General features: G+C 42.8%; 1 protein-coding gene across 2 annotated transcripts; it reads right to left on the bottom strand.

Annotated features, from left to right (window-relative positions):
* Nucleotides 1-443: 443 nt before the first annotated feature.
* On the bottom strand, nucleotides 444-20,227 carry LOC121453126 (bromodomain-containing protein 8-like). Of its 2 annotated transcripts, XM_041659633.1 has the most exons (6): nucleotides 19,931-20,227; nucleotides 15,974-16,131; nucleotides 9,135-9,224; nucleotides 7,661-7,729; nucleotides 1,818-1,995; nucleotides 444-814 (listed from the first exon to the last, which is right to left on the bottom strand). In XM_041659633.1, the coding sequence occupies exons 1-6, from the start codon at nucleotides 20,225-20,227 to the stop codon at nucleotides 764-766; spliced, it is 843 nt and encodes a 280-aa protein (XP_041515567.1). In that variant the 3' UTR covers nucleotides 444-763. The 2 variants fall into 2 exon arrangements, with proteins under 2 accessions (XP_041515567.1, XP_041515568.1); XM_041659634.1 differs by lacking the exon at nucleotides 7,661-7,729.
* Nucleotides 20,228-20,436: the final 209 nt, after the last annotated feature.

Raw genomic sequence — 20,436 nt, 5'->3', positions numbered from 1 at the left:
CCATTCTAGACAAGCACTCAACACTGGGCCATCCCCAGCAAATACCTTATTTGTTTCACCACTTGATGCTGTGCTTTCTATCCCAGCTTCTTTAATTATTTGAAACAGTCTTTGTAAGGTCTGGGGGCACATACCTCTAATCCCAGCATTCCATTGGAGGGAGTGGCTGAATGCTATAGAGATTTCCAGGAAAGCCTGAGTTTAAATGTTCTGAGACCTGGCTCAAAAACCAAACAAAGCTGGGCGGTGGTTGCTCACGCCTTTAATCCCAGTACTGGGGAGGCAGAGGCAGGCGGATCTCTGTGAGTTCGAGACCAGCCTGGTCTACAACAGCTAGTTCCAGGACAGGCTCCAAAGCCACAGAGAAACCCTGTCTTGAAAAACCAAAAAAAAAAAAAAAAAAAAAAGAGAGAGAGAGAAAAAACAAACAAAATCTTTGGCTTGTAAAATATTTATTTATAGAGAAGCAAAAGGTAAAAGGTTCAATTAAATCACTTCTAAATCTATGCAACAAAAATATGGGAAATATTTACATCATAAACCTGGATCTCAGCACCCCACCTCCAGCCCTTTAAAATATTACAGCTGCAAGCACCATTGACTGCTCGGTAAGGAAGTAAGGCTTATTATCCTTATTAGGGAAGGTGATGGAGAAGGAGGAAGTAAGTCTTCAGATCTTCTCTGGCCAGGTTTCAGAACTACTCAGACTTGTAGTTCCAGGCTATCAGAGCAGGCTGCCTTCACCCACTGGATTAGCTGGCACTCACTCCGGACTGCTCGAGTCCTTCCGTTTGTCTAACCAAGTACTCAGCACCTACAGGGGCAAGGCCAGACACAAACCAAGAACCTTAAAGCCACATAGGAAATGTGCAATTTCACCTATTTTTTTTAAAGATTTATTTATTAAGCATACAATGTACTGCTGGCAAGGAAGGCACCAGGTCTCATTACAGATGGTTGTGAGCCACCATGTGGTTGCTGGGAATTGAACTCGGGACCTCTGGAAGAGCAGCCAGTGCTCTTACCCTCTGAGCCATCTCTCCAGCCCCCTCATCTATTTTTTAAACGCATAAAAATAATGCTTTTAATCCCAGCACTCGGGAGGCAGAGGCAGGCGGATCTCTGTGAGTTCGAGACCAGCCTGGTCTACAAGAGCTAGTTCCAGGACAGGCTCCAAAGCCACAAAGAAACCCTGTCTCAAAAAACAAAAACAAAAAAGCATAAAAATATTAATTTTAATGATAAAACTGAAAAACTGAAAAAGATTCATGTAGTGATATTAAGAATTTGATTGTATTCTAAATAACTTCAATTTTTTGATAACCCATTAATTTAATAATTTCATCTATTTTATAGGCAAAAATCCCCATTTATTTTATCATTAAAGTGTGATGCTTCCCCAAAGAAAAATCCTTACGTCTCCTTGACCTTACTCTGCCTATCCCCCAAAGGCGGCAACTATTCACGTACATTATTTGCTAATGGACATGAGTTACATTACAGCAGCTGTAGCAACCAGGACATGGACAGTGGACCCAGCACTTGACTTGCTTTTAAGTTTTACAACTTGGGCCTTTGAAAGCAGAAGTTCCCATTACTTGCTCAGTTCCTGCTGTCTTGCTGCTGACCTTCCCAGATAACCTCTTGCCAGTGCTAAATCTGGACCTTCTAAGACAGGGTTTACCAACCCTGAGGGTCCTTCAGTCATCTCTGAACACAAGGTCACTCACTCCACATCATCTCTAGTCTCACAGGCTTCTTACATCCGATTCCAGAAACTCCATTCCCCGTTCTTATGGCACTGTCTGCCACAGTACCTGCATTTGCTCCAAGACCTCACGCTGCATCTCCACGGCCATATGGTAGATGTGATGGTCAGAGTCATTGTACATCACAGCATTTTGGAACATCAGCATCAGGTCCCGCTGGAACTCAGCCATGGTGTGAATGCGTCCCTTGGACAGATTCCTCTTCAGGGTTGTTAAGTCCATGGGTCTGCAGGAGCAAGAGGAAATCAGCCCTAATGTGTAAGAGCTAATGAACCGGAAGCTGAGACAGGGGAATTATCATGACTTTGAGTTACAAGACAGCAAGAGTAAGACTCTCTCAAAATAGACAGACAGACAAAAAATGTGGTGTTTGTAACAAGCTCTTTGAGAATTTGTCTTTATTTGTTGTTTTGTCAATAGGGCATAAGCGAGGGTCATCTGGGAAGAGGGACCCTCAACTGAGAAAATGTCTCTGTTAGACTGCTCTGTGGGCATGACTGGAGCATTTTTTTTTAAATTAATGATGGATGTGGGAGGTCCCAGTCCACTGTGGGTGGTGCCACTCCTGGGAAGATGGCCCTGAGTTCTGTAAGTAAGCTGAGCAAGCCAGGAGGAGCCAGCCAGTAAGAAGCATCCCTCCGTGGCCTCTGCCTCCAAGTTCCTGCCTCCAAGTTCCTGACTTTAATTCCCATCCTGATTTCCCTTGATGATAGAAAAAACCTGGAATATGGAATAAACCCTTTTCTCCCAAGTTGCTTTTGGTCATGGTGTTTATCACAGCAATGGAAAGCAAACTACAAGAGAGGCAATCATAACAATTTTCATAAAATAATAAAGCAGTAGCTGCAGATACTGATCCCTTATAAAGGCCAAGCACTACGTTGAGCACATTCTACGGTAAATTATACACAGTGTAGGTATTACTTGTCAGCAGCAGCAGCATTTTGGAGGCACTGGGTGTTGAACCCACGGCAGTGGTTTTCAACCTGTGTGTCAAGATGCTTTGGGAGTCGAACAACCCTCTCACAGGGGTTGAATATCAGATATTCACATTATGATTCATAACAGTAAGCCAAATTACAGTTAAGAAGTAGCAACAAAATAATTTTATGGTTGGGGGTCACTACAGCATGAGGAACTGTATTAAAGAGTTGCGGCATTAGGAAGGTTGAGAACCACTGACCTAGGTGGAGCCTTTCATATATTAGGTAAGCACCCTCCCATTTAGCCTTTATCCCAGCCCTTCTTTTGCCTTTTAGAGACAAGATCTTATGAAACTGCCAGGCAGGCCTTGAACTCGCCGTCTTCCCGCACTGTGTCAGGGAGTGAGAACTGCCGACTTGATGACACAAGGCCCACTGTTACTACTGTTTTTAATGCACCATTTTATTGGACACAGTGAGATACCTTTCATCCAACATTTGAGAGGCAGAGGCAGGTCTGTCTGCCTTCCCATTGCTTATGCTGGCCTTCAACTGGTGATAATCCTGCCTCACTTTCCAGAGTAAAGATAGGGACATATGCTTTCCATTAGACAGATGAAGAAAATGAGGTCTGAAGAGATTACATGCTGTTTTTTTCTGGCTGTAACCATGGCAGTGCCAAAGAGAAGGAAAAGGAGGCTCCTACTGTGCCAGAAACCCTTAGTTGAAAAAGAGATCTCAAGAGTTGGAAGGAAATGTCCCCAGACGCTGCCCCAAAAGACAAAGAGGACGCTTACTGTGGAAGAGCATGCACTACCACAAGGAACCCAGATGTACAGAACCCTTGCTCCTAAGAATCCCAGGCGTCAACGTTGTGGTTTGAATGTGAAATTCTCCTAGTCCACGCATTTGAACAATGGGCCTCATTGTTGAGGGAGCTGCTTGAGAAGGTGTAGAACCTTTAGAAGGCAGAGCCCTGCTGGGAAGAAGTGCACACGCTTCCTGTTCGCGCGCTCTCTGCTTCCTGTGTTGCTGCCACCATGTTTTCCCTGACTGTATCTTACTGACACTGTAAGCCAAAATAAGCCCTTCACCTGGTAAGTTTCCTTTCTGTTGGTTGGTTGCTTTTTTGAGACAAGATCTCTCAAAATGGCCCTGGCTGTCCTGGAAACCTGTGTAGACCAGGCTGGCCAGAACTCAGAGATCTACCTGCTTCTGCTCCTCTGAGTTTACCATCACACCCAGGTCTAAGTTGATCTTTTGTTTGTTTTGGTTTTTTGAGACAGGGTTTCTCTGTTTAACAGTCCTGGCTGTTCTGAAACTGCTCTGTAGTCCTGGCTAGTCTCAAACTCACAGAGATCCACCCACCTCTGCTTCCCAAGTGCTGAGATTGAAGGTGTATGCCACCACCACCCAGCTAAATTGATTTTTTTTTTCCAGAGTATTTTTTATCACAGCAACAGAAAGTAGCTAAGACAGAAACTGGCACCAGGAGTCGGGCAGTTTCTATAAGCCTGACTATAAGGTTCTTAGGTCTTTGAAACTAATTAGGAAATGAAAAAATACTTTGAAATTTGGGCTAGGAAGGCCTTTAAATGTGGTAAGAAGAGCTTTATAGGCTCTTCTGGTAGGAGTCTGTAAGACAAGCAGAGAAACATGCAGACTGGAGAGGCTTGGTTCATGAAGATTCATTCAGAGATGAGCAGGGATTCTATTGGGAACCGCAATGAAGGCCATTCAGGTTTTATTCCGGCAAGGAATTTGGCTATATTCTGCCAATTCTAGGCACGTGAGAGAGGCTGAATTAAAAAGTCATGGACTAATTTGTTTGGCAGAGGAAATTTCAAGGCAGGAAAACATGAGACTCTTTATTGCTCACTGCTTTCATCCATGTCTGCAGTGAGAGGAGTAGAAAAGAGAAAACCGTGAAGTCTGGCAAGGAAGGGTGCACAAGATCAGAGCTGTGAACAAGGAGAGTGCAGGCCATAAACACATCTAATTGATAAAGAGATGAGTGCCATTAAAGAGAAACCTCTTATCTGCACTGAGATGACAAGGTGTCGCGGAGCTGCAGCAATGACTGAGCTGCCCTTGTGTGAAGCTGTGAAGATGACCTTAGGACCATGACATCTCTACTGAACATAGATTTAGACATGGGATGGAGTTGGCCCAAGAGAGAATCTATGTGTGTTCTATATAACAGCAGAACTTTTCGAGCCCAGATGAACACTACAGCACCAGGTGCTAAACAGAGAGCTGCAGGATTTAGCGTTTGCCCTACTGGATTCCAGGCTAGCTTTGGTCCAAATTTCCCTTGCTATGCCCCATTCGTCCCTTTTAAATTAGGAATGTACACCCTGTGTCATTGTAGACTGGAAGAATATGATTCATTTTTTATTTACCGGGGTCACAATTAGGAGAGGGGCTGACAAGATGGCTCAGCAGGTAAATGAACAAACTTGCTGTGCAGGCCTGACACCCTGAGTTCATTCCTGGAGCCCATGGTAGAAGGAGAGAACGGGCTGCTGAAAGTTATGCACTGAACTCCTGTAGCACACATATGAATGTGTGCTACACGCTTACACACATGCACGCTTACACACACACATAATAGAAATAATAATAATAACATTTTTAAAAAATTAAAAACTTAAATCTTAAAAAAAAACGGCGGGGGGGGGGGGCTGGAGAGATGGCTCAGAGGTTTAAGAGCACTGACTGCTCTTCCAGAGGTCCTGAGTTCAATTCCCAGCAACCACATGGTGGCTCACAGCCATCTATAATTTGATCTGGTTCCCTCTTCTGGCATGTAGACTGAACACTGTATAAATAATTAAAAAAAATTAAAAACTAGGTGTGGTGCACATACCTTTAATCCTAGCACTCAGGAGGCAATCAGATCTCTAGAGTTCAAGGCCAGCCTAGACTAGCAAGTTCCAGGCTGGTTAGAGCCACACAGTAAAACTATGTCTTAAACAAACAAACAAACAAATTAGAAAAGACCTGGCCCTGGGCTTTAGATATTTTAGACGGAGATTTTTAAACTTTTGAAATATTGGCACTGTTAAGGACTATGGGGATTTCTTTTTTTTTTTTTTAATATTTATTTATTCATTATGTATACAGCATTCTATCTGTGTGTGTGCCTGCAGGCCAGAAGAGGGCACCAGACCTCATTACAGATGGTTGTGAGCCACCGTGTGGTTGCTGGGAATTGAACTCAGGACCTTTGGAAGAGCAGGCAATGTTCTTAACCACTGAGCCATCTCTCCAGCCCGACTATGGGGATTTCTAAAGTTGGACTGAATGTATTCAGATGACAGATTTATTAGAAGGATAAACTAAGCCCCATGAACTTATGGGAACAGGAACTGAATGGTGGCACTGCTTGGAAAAATTATGGAACTTTTTTTTGTTTTATTTTGTTTTTTTGAGACAAGGTCTCTCTGTGTATATCTGGCTGCCCTGGAACTCACTCTGTAAACCAAGTTGTCCTCGAACTCACAGAGATCCGCCTGCCTTTGCTGTCCAAGTGCTGGGATTAAAGGTGTGCGCCACCACCATTATTCTAAAAGTTTGGAACAATGAACCCCACTGGAGGAAGTGGGTCACTGGGGTAGGCTTTGGGGCTTTACTACCTGTGCTATTACCTGTCCCCTCTCTGTTTATTTTGTTATGTTTTGTTTTTTCAAGACGGGGTTTCTCTGTAGCTTTCGAGCCTGTCCTGGAACTCACTATGTAGATCAGGGTGACCTTAAACTCACAGAGATCTGCCTGCCTCCGCCTCCCGAGTGCTGGGATTAAAGGCGTGCGCCACCACCTCCCAGCTCCCTCTCTGCTTCTTAAGTATAGATACAATATGAGCATCCAGCTTTTTGTTCCTACGATCACACCTTCTTTGCCGGTCTTCCATTTCACAATGGGCTATAAACATCTGAAACCGAAAGCAGAAACAAGCCCTTTATATTTTAAGTTGCTTTCGATATTATCCAGGGTATTTTATCACAGCAATGGAAAGGTAACTAAAAGGGCCAGAAAAATGGCTTAGTGTGTGGAAGGGTTTGCCATCAGAGCTGATGGCCTGAGTTCAATGTCCAGGACCCATACTGAGATAAATGGGAAACAAAATTTAAAACAAAAGAAATAACAGTAATAGCAGCTGTAACTGCAGTCAGTACTCAGGAGGTAGAGGAGGAGGAACAGTAATAGCAGCTGTACTGCAGTACTCAGGAGGTAGAGGCGGGAGACTTGAGAGTTCAAGATCATCTGCAGTTAAGTTTGAGACCATTATGGGGTACATGAGATTGTCTCAAAAACCAGTGGTCTCAGCTAAGAGAGAAGCAGAAATTGGAAGATCACTTGAACCCACAAGTTAAAAACCAATCTAGGTATTGTTGGGGCAGGGAACAGAAAGCATATCCAAAAACAATTTTTTTAAGCCAAGCTGGTTTATATTGGCTGTGGGATATATCTTGAGTTTATGAGTACTGGAAATAAGATAGTCTAATAGATGGGAAATAAAGAATGAAAAGACAGATACAAAAGCAACCGAGGGCCTGGTGTAGTGTCTCAGGCCTGTAATCCTAGCACTTCAGAGGTGGAAGCAGGAGGATTAGGAATTCAAGGTGAGCTCCAACCATTTGAGACCAGCCTGAGCTAATGCAACCCACAGAACAAAACAAACAAAAAGAAAACAATGAGTCAGACTAGCAATGTTGCACAGCTGGTAGAGGCTTGCCCAGCATGCTCTAAGCCCCGGGTTTAATCTTCAGCCCCACAAAAAATGGGCATGGCAGTGCATACTTGTGACTCCAGAATTTGGGAATTGGAGTCAGGAGGATAAGAAATAAGAAGTTCAAGGCCATCCTCAGCTATCTAGCCAGTTTAAAGTTAGCCTGGGCTGCGTGAGACGCTGTCTCAAACAATAACAAAGCAACCAGCCACGCTCTTGGCCCCTTTCCTACTGACCTTTTCACCACATCCTTGTATCCTGGGGCCTGCTTTTCTGACACAGGCTTCAGAAATGGACTGCTGAACCTGTTAAGATATAAACCCAAAGAGGATAAAGAAACCCTGGGGAATCACTCCAAAGGAGAATGATGGGCTAACGACAAGAATACTTAGACTACAGAGTAAATGAGGTCATAGCACTAAGGAAGCTGGAACAGGAGGGTCATCAAGAGCTGAAGGCCTGTCTCAACTACTTATGGAGTTCTAGTACTAGGCCAGCTAGGCTACAAAGCAAAAACAAACAGCATATTATATACTTTTTGAGACAGGGTTTCTCTGTGTAGCTTTGGAGCCTGTTCTGGAACTCACTCTATAGACCAGGCTGCCTCGAACTCACAGAGATCCGCCTGCCTCTATCTCCCAAGTGCTGGGATTAAAGGTGTGCACCACCACTGCCCAGGAGCGTATTACTTCTTGTTGACTTCCCTAAACAGCAAGAATGTGGGGAGGGGGACCCAATCTGTAAAATATTTTAACTATTATCATAATCTCTTTTAGTTAAAGGCTCAAAATTTGCTCAAGGTTTCCAAGACCCTGATTTTTTTCTTTCCCTTTTAAAAGTATTTCTTTTCATTTTATGTGGATGAATGTTTTGCCTCCATGTATATACGTGCATCACATGTGTGCAGTGCCCACAGATCCAGGATAGGGCACCTGAGGCCTGGAACTTGAGTTAGAGATGGCTGTGAGCCACTGTGTGGGCGCTAGGAACCGAACCCTTGTCCTCTGCAAAGGCAGCACGTGTTCTTACTTGTTGAGCTATCTCTCCAACCTTTTGTTTGTTTTGAGGCAAGGTGTCACATAGCTCAGGCTAGCCTCAAACTTGCTATACCGCTAAGGATGAATGTATATTTCTGCTTCTCCTGCCTTGATGGGTGTGTACCACCAGACTTGGCAGGCATATGCAACACTAGAACTTCATGTATGCATTCTACCTAGGAAGCCTTACCCACAGCTCTGAGGACCTGTTACTGTGGAAAGGAAGATCCACCATATGGAAAGGAGGCACATATATTTGATGTGCATGTATTGGGAATGAATTCCTAAGGGCAATTCAAATAGCACAGCATGACTCCTTAGAGACTAATAAAACAGATATAGGTCTCACCCTTGGCTTCGTTCTTAGTTTGGGGGACTCTTTGTTTTGTTTTGTAGCTCAGGCCTATCTCAAGCTAGGGTGCCCTTCAACTTGTGATCACCTTGCTTCCATCTCCTTAAGCTGGGATGACAGGCATGTTAGGTCCTGGCCAGTGTTCACTATGTTCAGATGAGACCTAGGATGTCACATGTGCTGGGCAGGCACATCAGCAGCTGAAGTCACAGACCTGCACCCCCACTCCAACCATGACTTGCAGGATGAACATATCCCCTTCTGTGTGCATATCCAAGCATGTCCTTTGGTTTTGGAGATAATCTCATATTGGAAACCTACCTGTGACTGGCAATCATCTTCCAGACTTGCAAAAGAGTCTTCTTAAATAGGAAATGATCCTGAATAGGGTCACCTTGGCTTAGGTCACTCCTACAGGATACATGACAGAAAAGAGACAGTCGCTTCATAAGTAGTCCTGTGTCTCACTAGGTGGATAACGAGGCTTTCCCAAGGTATAGCGCTCCTAATTAAACATCTGAAGGGCTATAATAGCATAGTCATGACAATGTACTTAATAGTAAAAATATAGTAAACTATATTTTTTAACATCCTTTCTTTTATGTGTCTCTGTGTGTGCCTGTGTGAGTTTGTGTGCATCAAGAATGAACTGGTGCCTGTAGAGGCCAGAGGGCATAGGGTGCCCTTAGTACTGGAATTACAGGTGGTTGTGAGTTGCCTAATATGGGCACTGGGAACTGAACCCAGGTCCTCTACAAAAGCAGTAAGGGCTCTTAACTGCTGCATCATCTCTCTCCAGCACAATGAACTGTGTCACTACTGCCCCATGAAGTGGTTAGCTTTGTCTTGCATTCTCCTTTTTTCTCTTGCGATAGGGTTTCGTGTAGACCAGCTGGCTTTGAACTAGCTATGCAACCGAAGATGAACTCCTGATTCTCCTTCCTTCTTCACATCCCAGAACACTTGAATTATAGGCCTGTGCCACCATGCTGGGTAAGTGGGCTGTCTTATAAAGTCTACTGCAAATCTGAAACTGCTTGTGCCTTTTTTCCCTTTTTCTCCCCACCCTGATGTTTGGAGACTATTCTGAAAATCTATGTTTAGCTCAAGACAGCTTTAAACTGTTAACCTTCAGCTTCCCAAATGCTGGGATTACAGGTGCTTGCCATGCTCACTTGAGCCTTGTCTACTTCTGCTGGTTGGCACTTGTGATTCTACAGAACTGTGCTATGAAATAGTTTGAAGTGGCTTGATGGTGCACACCTATAACCCAGTACTTTGAAAGCAGAAGAAGGTAGAGGTTCAAGGCTACATATGAGTTGGAGGCCAATCTGGGCTACATAGGACTCCACTTCAAAAAAAAAGTTTTTGTTCAGTGTTCTTTCCTAAGTACCTATAACCACAGGAAACATAGTAGATACTATTAATTTGTTCCTCACATATCAAAGAATTCTGTTATGTTTCATTTGAACGTTTGATATTTAAGTATTTTTCTCTTTCACTCTCCCCTGTATGCCTCATTAGGGGTAGCCAAGTTTAGCAGCCTGGAAGCCCACTCTTTGGGCTATACACATACCGCCCCTTTTCTAGGAATATGCCTAGCAGCCTAAGACCCTTACCTGAGCACACTATGCATACACGTGTACTCCTCTCTGAACAATGTCCTAGGAACCTGTTGGCAGCTGGGGATCCCTTCCTGGACCAGGCTGCACACTTTACACAGGAGAAATATGGTATTCCCTTTAGCAGCCTCTTGATAATGGCCGCCCTCTGCTTTCCATTTTAACATTCAGAAGTGGGCCCATCTGCCCTAGACTGGTTCTGGATGCAAACTGTGTCTCCAAACTGAACTTTTTTTGTCTCCCTGTTTTGGAGACTAACCCTAAGCCCTCCTGCCTGCTCGTCAGTATCCCTCAGCCTCCTTTGCACAGCGATCTCAGTTGTTCTAGCTTTTTCCCTAGTTTCTTCTATAGCCTGCATGTGCGCTTGTGTGTGTGTGTGTGTGTGTGTGTGTGTGCTAGCGTGCGCTCACAGGTGGGTACCAAGGTACACTTATACGTATGGAGATCAGAGGACAACTTGAAAGAGCTGGTTCTCTTCTTCCACCATGTGTAACTCAAGTCATCAAGTTGGCCAATAGTGTCTTTACACACCGAGCCCTCCCTCTGACCTCAGTTTTCATTTTTTGTTTGTTTTCTGGTACTAGTGTTTCTTGTTGGCTGGACAAGCAAGTACTCTTCTATTAGACTATATCCTTAGCTATCATAATCTTAAAACAAATACCTACTATAGATTCCTTTCTCCTCATGATACTTCCTGTCCTCGACTAAATTGTCTTTCTTTGCTTTTCTTTTGAGAAACAACAGTTCAATACTTTATCTCACTTATAATTTCCCCGGTTGTAAAGCTTTCTGTTGAGCCAGGCAATGGTGGCACAACCTTTAATCGCAGCACTTGGGAGTCAGAGGCAGGTGGATCTCTGAGTTTGAGGTCAGCCTGGTCTACAGAGCAAGCTCCAGGATTGCCAGGGCTACACAGAGAAACCTCGTCTCAAAAAAAAAAAAAAAAAAAAAAAAGAGAGAGAGAGAGAGAGAGAAAAGAAAGGAAGGAAGAAAAGCTTTCTGTCCGCAAAGTATGTTATGTTACATGTTCTATATCACACACTGTATTTATCCCTCAACATTCTCTCAGTTAGACACGGTGGCACATCTGCAGATCTAGCACTTGGGAGACAGAAACTGGAAGATCAAAAGTTCATCATCCTTGACTACAGAGCAAACTCAAGACCAGCCTGGGCTACATGAGAGCCTGTCACATGAAAAAAAAAATGATTTTCATATTCTTATTTTGCATCGTGTACTAGAGGGTATAAATCCATTGAAACTACACTCCTATCTGTTCAATTTTAATACCTCCTCATAACTATTTATTTTCATTATGTAATATTTTCCCTAGATCTAGAGTCAAATTTTAGATTATTTTATTTTTACTTGATGTGTATAAATATTTTGACTGTATGTACGTATGTGTACTATGTGTGTACCTGGTAGCCATGGAGGAGGTCAGAAGAGGTCATTGGGTGCCCTGAAACTGGAGTTACATCATGTGGGTGTTGGGAACCAAACCCTAGTCCTCTACAAGAGTAGCTAGTATTTCTAACTGCTGGTCCATCTCTCCAGGCACTTTAAATTAATTTATTTACTTATTCATTGAGATATGGTCTCACTATGTATCCCTGGTTGGCTCATAACTTGCTGTGTAGACCAGGCTGGCCTTGAACTCACAGAGATCCACCTGTCTCTGTATCCCGAGTGCTGGGATTAAAGGCACATGCCGCCATACCTGGCCTCACCTGGATCTAAATCACATACCATCATATAATTTTACTATGATCTTTACTCAACTTATCCTTAGATGCTATTATTTTACAGAACCCTATCTAAGCAAGACATTTAAAGCACAAAACAAATTTCTTTTCTTTTTTCCTATTTTATTTATTTTTTAAGAATTTATTTTTGTTTTGTAATTCTGTGTGTTTCTGTGTACATGAGTGCAGTGCCGGAGGAGGCCAGAAGAGAGTATCAGATTCCCTGGAGCTGAGTTACAGATGGTTGTGAGCCTCCGGATATGGGTGCTGGGAAACGAACTTGGGTCTTCTGCAAGAGTAGCAAGTGTTCTTAACTGCTGAGCCATCTCTCCAGCCATTCCTATTTTATTTAATGTTTTTATTAGCATATATTAATTATACATAATAATGGATTTCATTACATTTTTATACATGCACATTAATATATTTAGATCATATTCATCACCACCCCCTTACCATCTCTTGTCCCATTAGTCCCTTTCCATCTCCCAGTTAGCCTCTCTTCTCCTTCCCTGTCTCTGTGTATGTTCCAGTGAGTGTCATTAGGTTTGTTTACGGGAGGTTGGTTTGTAATAGCATCTGTGCCTTAAGTTTCTGATCACTCAGACTAAACAACAGCTCCTTTGCACTAGGTTGTAGAACTTCATTTCTACATCCTCACAGTAAGTATTTAATGTATGCACTATATGTACTGTGGTAGGTTTTGTAACCTCATAATTAACCAACTATGCATATTTTAAGAATCTCTGTCTTATGTTTATTTTACCTCTATAGAGACAAATACCAAGTAACATAAATGAGAGCAAAAGCAAGGGAGTGGGTGTACAGTGTAGTAGACCAGACCCCAGGTCTGTTTCTCTCGTCCCTGTCAATACAGACTACAGACTGAGATAGAGAAGAAGAGCCTGGTGAACACCGGTTCTGTCTGATCTTGTTTTCCAGTGCTAAAACACAAGGCCTTGAGTATACTGGCAGAGTTCTATCAGTGCACTCTGCCTTTGGGATCTACCTCTATCTTCCCCGCACCCCAGGGACTCTTGTTGTTGTTTGACAGAGAGCTTCACTTTGTAGAGAGACTGGAAGTTATTAGGTCAACCAGGGAACTCCTGAGTTCTGGGATTATAGATGTGAGGCACCAAGCTCAGTTTTTTAAATGGGTTTTAAACTTGTGCTTTAACATAAGAATTCAGCTTTCTATCACCACTTAAGATAATTGGCCAAGGCCGGGCGGTGGTGGCGCACGCCTTTAATCCCAGCACTTGGGAGGCAGAGGCAGGCGGATCTCTGTGAGTTCGAGACCAGCCTGGTCTACAAGAGCTAGTTCCAGGACAGGCTCCAAAACCACAGAGAAACCCTGTCTCGAAAAACCAAAAAAAAAAAAAAAAAAAGATAACTGGCCAAGCCTATAATCTCACTTAGGCAGAGACAGTAGGATCAGAAGTTTAAGATCACTCTCAGCTACATACAGAGTTCTAGGTCAGTCTGGGTTACATGAAACTCTGGTTCAACAACCAAATAAACAAAAAAATATATTTGATCAAGCAGACACCATCACCACTATTCTATTGCTTTCTTTTCTTTCTCCTGTCTCCTCTCCCTTTCACCTTTCTTTTTTTCCCCTAAGATACAGAAGATATATACAATTTTCTCTGAATTTAAACATCCCATTTTGAAATGAAGTTCCTTGAAGATTCAGAAGTTGTCAGACATGTTGGCATATGCCTCTAATCCCAGCACTTGGGAGGCAAAGAAAGGTGGATCTCTATGAGTTTCAGCCTGGTCTACATACCATGTTCTAGGACAGCCAGGTTTGATTCCTTATCTCAAAACAAGACACAACAAAGACAAGACTCAGGAAGTTCTAAAAGGACTTCCTTTTCAACTCATTAGGGGGCTCATTAAGATCAGGAAGCAAACAACTGGCAAGTCTCAGGAAGTCCCTGAAACTGAGAAGAGTCACAAGCTCCTCCTCACCAAAGTTATATAAATAGTAAGGACTTCTAAGGAGACTCTCCCATCTACTGATCTGCCTACAAGTTATACAGAGAGATCTAAGGTTTCAGTTTTCATGAGATGTTACCCATGATGGGGTGGGCTTTCAGTGCTCCCTTTCAGACATCTCATTCTCCAATAAGTAACCTCTCACCTATGTTCCTGTAAATTCTCCTAATAAACTCATTAATTCACTAAGTTGGACTCTGGTGATATCATTACTTTGGTCTCTGATCAGTTCCCTGTTGATGTAAGCAGATGTTAGTTTGAATTTCCCCAGTAGTAATGTCACACAAAAACAGGTTCATCAGCCTCCTAGAATGCTAAGGTTAGCCTGACTGTACCAACAAAGCGCGCTACTTTTTGCTTTCCAAAAAATTGTCTGAGGAGAAAATGGTGAATATACCTGTAACCCTAGCACTCAGGAGTCAGAGGCTCGGGCCAACAAGAGCTGCCTAGTAAGATCATATTTCAAAATAAATATATGTGTAAAATATGGTCTTTAGTCCCTCAATTATCTATAAAAATAAGACAATTATATTAACAATTTCCCAAGATACATGCAAGATAAAGGGAGCACATAAACTTTCATCTTAAAGAGCTGGTCATGATGACTTAGATTTATAATCCTAGCACTTGGAAGGTAGAAATAGGAGGAGCAAGGTATCCTCAACTACATAGCTAATTTGAAGCTAGCCTGGGCTACATGAGACCCTGTCTTGGGGGAAAAAATAATAATTTTTAAAAATAGGTTTCTGGGCTAGAGAGATGGCTCAGTGGTTAAGAGCATTGCCTGCTCTTCCAAAGGTTCTGAGTTCAATTCCCAGCAACCACATGGTGGCTCACAACCATCTGTAATGAGATCTGGTGCCCTCTTCTGGCCTGCAGACATACACGCAGACAGAATATTGTATACATAATAAATAAATAAAATGTAAAAAAAAAAGGATTTTAAAAATAGGTTTCTACAAAATTAATTTTGAGACATGGTTTTGCTCTGTAGCTCTGGCTGTCCTGGAACTCTCTAAGTAGACCATGCTGACCTTGAACTTGCAGCAAACTTCCTACCTCAGCCTCCTTAGCTCTGAGAGCACAGGCATGTACTCCTGGCCCTGTTCCAGTAGTTTTTAAAAAGGTATATTTTGTATAATAGTAGATCACTTAGCACCATTTCTTTTTTTTTTTTTTTTTTGGTTTTTCGAGACAGGGTTTCTCTGTGGTTTTGGAGCCTGCCCTGGAACTAGCTCTGTAGACCAGGCTGGTCTCGAACTCACAGAGATCTGCCTGCCTCTGCCTCCCGAGTGCTGGGATTAAAGGCGTGCGCCACCATCGCCCGGCAGCACCATTTCTTAAGTAAATTAAAGTAGCAATCATTGACAAGGTTTATTTATGATTGATACTCTTTTCCCTTCTTTTTCACAGTGCTGGTTATTGAACCTAGGGCTTTTCATCTACATATGAGCTACATCCTCATCCACGAAGGCTCTCTTAATGTCAACAAAACAGGCTGGTGGTTGTTTTTAACATTTATTTAATTTATGTGCATTAGCGCTTTGCTCGCACCATCTATATGTTAGCACTGTATTTTCCACCTGTAACACCTTTCAAAACTTATAAAAATAATTCATTTCACAGTAGCAAATTCAAGTAACTATAAAGAGAAGTAAGTAAAAGCGTGAATCCTAACAACCTTGGACGAAGGTCTATGCTCAGAGTCCCAGCAGTGCTGGGGATCACCTTCGGTGCCTTGTGTGTGACACAGGCACTCTAGCATGCAGCCACACCCCAGTGCTGTACTTACAGTTGCGAGGAGTTGGGGCAGTTGTAAAGGATGTCCACCAGGGGAGTGTCCTGAGCGCTCGTGCCGTCATCACAGTCACCTGACCAGGGCTGCTTGTCCACATCCCAAGTATCCCCTTCACCCTGATCCTCCTCTTTTGAGTCCTGCTGAGCCTCCCCCTGGGAAACCCAAGAAGCACAGGAAACTTTAGAGATTGACTACCTGCATCATAACTTTACTTATACAGAATAAGTGAAGGCAGACCGTAAGGTGAGAAGAGGTCAATTCTATACAGTTACCAGAAAAATCAGAAAAGGATGACTTTGTTAGACAGATCACTGAAGTTTTCAGTGATAATCTGAACAATTTTTAAATGCCCCAAAATGAAAATGTGAATTTAATTCTAAATCTGATGTTGACCTCTGTAGGGAAACATACAAACAAGCCAAACAACAACAAAAACCAAAAAAAAAAAAAAACCTAACCTTTTACTGTATCACCTGTGGTCTTAAAGCTAGCTATTATAGCCAGCCAGATAATATTAACAAGGAGACTCCAAACTGACTGATTATTTTTTTTTTTCTGACTGATTCTTTTAAAGCTAAAACAAACATTAGGATAAACGTTGGCAAGTTCAGGAACACTGGGAAAGCTGAGTAAGAGGGTTCGGAGCGGGGTGTGAAACAGCACACTGGCTGTTAGCTCAGTAGAGGGTTTGACTGGCATGCTTCAGACTCTGGGTTCTATCCAGGAAAGAAAGAAATCAAAATAGGCCTCAGCCAGCTATAGTCAATTCCTGTGGATGGACATGAGGAGTACAAGCAGGGTACTTCCCCCACTAAACTTTCCAACCATAGGTAGACCCACGTTTAATGTATCTAGTTGTTACTAAATTATGGGGAAAGACATCTTCTGAGAAACCCCTGCCTATTCCAGACAAGAGACCGCCCCTACTGCCCCAGCATGGGCTATGAGGTTAAAATGGGAGATGAAGACTTCTAAGGCCAGAAACTAGTGGCAACTGGTTGTTGCCACTGAGCTCAGACCTTCATTCTGAAAGGTGTATGTATTTCCTGCTGCTGCTCTCCTTTCTGCTGAAAACAACCCTCTGACTCTGTTCTGCCTGTGTTTGGGGACATGCTCTCTGACTCTGTTCTGCCTGTATTTGGGGGACATGCTCTCTGACTCTGTTCTGCCTGTGTTTGGGGGACATGTTCTCTGAGGACATAAGAACAGAGACAGCTGTGGCTGGGATCAAACAGGAGGAGGAAACTCCCATACATAATCTGCAACAATTTTTGTTTGTTTTGGTTTTTCGAAGACAGGGTTTCTCTGTGTATCCCTGGCTGTCCTGAAATTTGGTGTGTAAATCAGGCTGGCCTCAAACTCAAGAAAGAGATCCAACTGCTTCTGCCTTCTGAGTGCTGAGATTAAAGTGTGCACCACCACCACCTGGCAATAACTACTTGTTATGAGCCACGCATTGTGCTTGACATGAGCTGACTTTTTATTTCACTGTTTTAGTTTTTGTTTATTGGTACACACATGTGCACACACACATGAACATACGTGGAGATCAAAGGACAACTTTCAGCAATCTGTTTTCTCCTTCCAGCATGTGTGTTCTAGGGACTGAATTTAGCTCGCCCCTAGCCCTGTTTTGGGTTTTAAAACAGGATGTCTTATAGCCCATGCTGGTTTGAAATTCATTGTATAGCCAAGGGTGGCCTTGAACTTCTGGTCCTCCTGCCTTAGCCTTCCAAGTGCTGGGATTACAGGGATGTGCTACAATGTCTGGCTGCATTCTTGCAATTAAATAAATCTCACCAAAAAAAAAAAAATCTTTAAAGCAGAACACTAATCTGTTGGGAGCAGAGAAAACAGGGGTTCTAAATATCCAGTAACACACTGAAGATCACATGGCTAAAACTGGTGCTGAAGTCAGACTTTGAACCCAAGAAGTTTAACTAACTCTGTGGAGTCCAGCTGTGTTGTAGCCACTCTGCTCCGCCTCCCTGTGTAACCAGGTGATTTAAGTTGTTTACCTCTTCACTCTCTGTGGGCAGCCCCTCTAGGGTATAATATCTGTGGGGGCTGGAGCTGCCTTTGGCTTTCCATATTCTCTCAGTAGCTTCTTTTCAGCCACTAAATCTAGCTTGGCTACAAGCTCTTCAGTCTGTCTGCAGGGCTCCTCTTTCACTTTGGTAGTTTCCATCTCCCTTCTCTCCTGTTGCCTGGTACCAACCAGATGAAGGACAACAGTTTCCCCTTGAGTCTCTGCTGCTAATGCACAATGGCTCCATTAAATAAGCTACCTGCAATCAAAGTTTATTATTAGATGCATAGGAACAGCAATGGAAACCAGCATCCATACATCAGTGATGCTACATGCTCACACTGTCAGTAGGACTAAGTCTAGGATGGCAAATAGATTTAACCCATTTAATCATTCAATTATTAAATGTTATCAAAGGCAGTGGGTCATAGTGAACATGTAGACATAATTCTTAGCTCTTTAAGATTATGGTATAATTTTTGATCTCAAGTGTCAATTGTGATTAATTGGGAATAGCTGTCTAGAAAACTTAAACTCTTTTTCTTTTATAGAAGTGGCAACATTTGAACTAGATACTTGCTGAACTTGATGTACATTCTCTTGAACATGTTCCTTTGCAGTTGCAGAAAAAATGTAAATTCACTGTTCCAATATGTTGGTCCTCAGCCCTTAACCAAGGTAATGACACTTGGACAACAAGGATATTCATGATAAGGCAACACTGCATATAAAAATTCTACTTCCTGGGCTGGAGAGATGGCTCAGTGGTTAAGAGCACTGGCTGCTCTTCCATAGAACTCGAATTCAATTTCCAGCACCCACATGGCAGCTCACGACTGTCTGTAACTCCAGTTCCAGTGGATCTGATACCTTCACGCCAATGTACATAAAATAAAATTAAATAAATTGTTAAAAAAAATTCTACTTCTGAGCTGGAGAGATGGCTCAGAGGTTAAGAGCACTGATTGCTCTTCCTGAGGTCCTGAGTTCAATTCCCAGCAACCACATGGTGGTTCACAACCATCTGTAATGAGATCTGGTGCCCTCTTCTGGCAAGTAAGCATACATGAAGATAGAACACTGTATACATAATAAAAATCTTTTTAAAAAATTCTACTTCCTAAGACCCAGGGGCCTAAAGACTGTGGATTTAGGACATTCAATTGCAAACTATATATTTGGCCCATATTCTATATCAGCATCAGGTGCTGGGGGCATAATAACCAGCCACTGCCACAGTGGTACTTGTATTTTGTTTTTATTTTTTAAAGATTTATTTTTATTTACTGGGCATGGTGGTGCATGCTTTAGTCCCAGCACTCAGGAGACAGAAGCAGGCAGATCTGTTTCAGGCTAACCTGGTCTACATAGTGAGTTCCAGGACAGCCAAAGTTACATAGTGAGACCCTGTCTTAAAGAAACATACATACATACAAAAAAAATTAAATTTTATGTGTGTGTGTTTGTTTCTGAATACATGACACATGCATGTGTGTGTCCTCAGAGGCCAGAAGAGGGTATTGGATCCACTGCAACTGGAGTTACAGGCATTTGTGAGCTGCCTGATGTGGGTGCTGGGACCCAAACTTCAGTCCTCTGCAAGAGCCCACTGAGCCATCTCTTTAGTCCCAAGCCTTTGTTTCAGTAAACAAGACTAACAGTAGTAGAAACATGCAAGGGTAACAAGCGTTCTGGTAAGAAGTTGGGTGGGCCAGGGCGGCGGCCCTGCAAATGTCAGCCCTTGGAAAGCTGAAGCTGAAGCTGAAGCCGGGTTTCTGGGCTAAGCAGCCAGATCTGATCTCAAAATGAGAGAAAAGAGAAGGTGAAAGGAAGCGAAGGGGAAGACAGTGAAAGGGGAAAAGAAAAAGAAAAGGGGTAAAGTGTGATCTTTTCAGCTGTGGAAATAATAGCCTCACCATTACCTCAGAGAGGAAGTGAAGGAGGTTCTGGCTGTTGCCTTGCTCTCCCTCCTCCTGAGATTCTTCACTCTCGACATCTTCCACAAGGAACTCACTAGATTCTTTCTCTGGGATGCTTTCCTCTAGTTCTTCAGCCTCTACATCTGAATTCTCAGTTTCCCTCCAATTGCTCATATCAAGATCCAGACTGGAGTTCCAGGAGCTGAGGGCAGACCTGTACTTGTTGCTCAGTTCAGAGTTCTCAGGGCCATTGCGACCAGAGTTCATCCAGACCCACTTGCACCGCACCTGTAAACACATAGAAAAGATGCATTAACTCAAATAAAAACAAATTAATTCAAATCAACACTCCCAGTACACTGCTATGTTCCAAGTTCATAGAAAGGGTCTTGAAATTTCTTTCATTAGGAGGCACAAGAGCCAGCTAAACAAAGACATTAGATGAAAATTTATCTTTTGGATAAAAAATAGCTTGTTTATATTACCCCATTTTCAAACTTGATTTCATA

The sequence above is a fragment of the Microtus oregoni genome, unplaced genomic scaffold (assembly GCF_018167655.1).
Source record: "Microtus oregoni isolate MIOR12 unplaced genomic scaffold, Mior012 000011F_ref0000422, whole genome shotgun sequence".
In the NCBI taxonomy this organism is placed as follows: domain Eukaryota; kingdom Metazoa; phylum Chordata; class Mammalia; order Rodentia; family Cricetidae; genus Microtus; species Microtus oregoni.
This window is presented reverse-complemented; position numbering and strand designations above follow the sequence as displayed.

Coding starts and splice junctions, on each gene's coding strand:
- LOC121453126 (XM_041659633.1), bottom strand. CDS start 20,227: ATGTGTTTACAGGTGCGGTGCAAGTGGGTCTGGATGAACTCTGGTCGC. Junction 9,225..15,973: donor TGCCCCAACTCCTCGCAACT/GTAAGTACAGCA, acceptor TGTATCCTGTAG/GAGTGACCTAAGCCAAGGTG. Junction 1,996..7,660: donor TACAAGGATGTGGTGAAAAG/GTCAGTAGGAAA, acceptor TTGCTCCTGCAG/ACCCATGGACTTAACAACCC.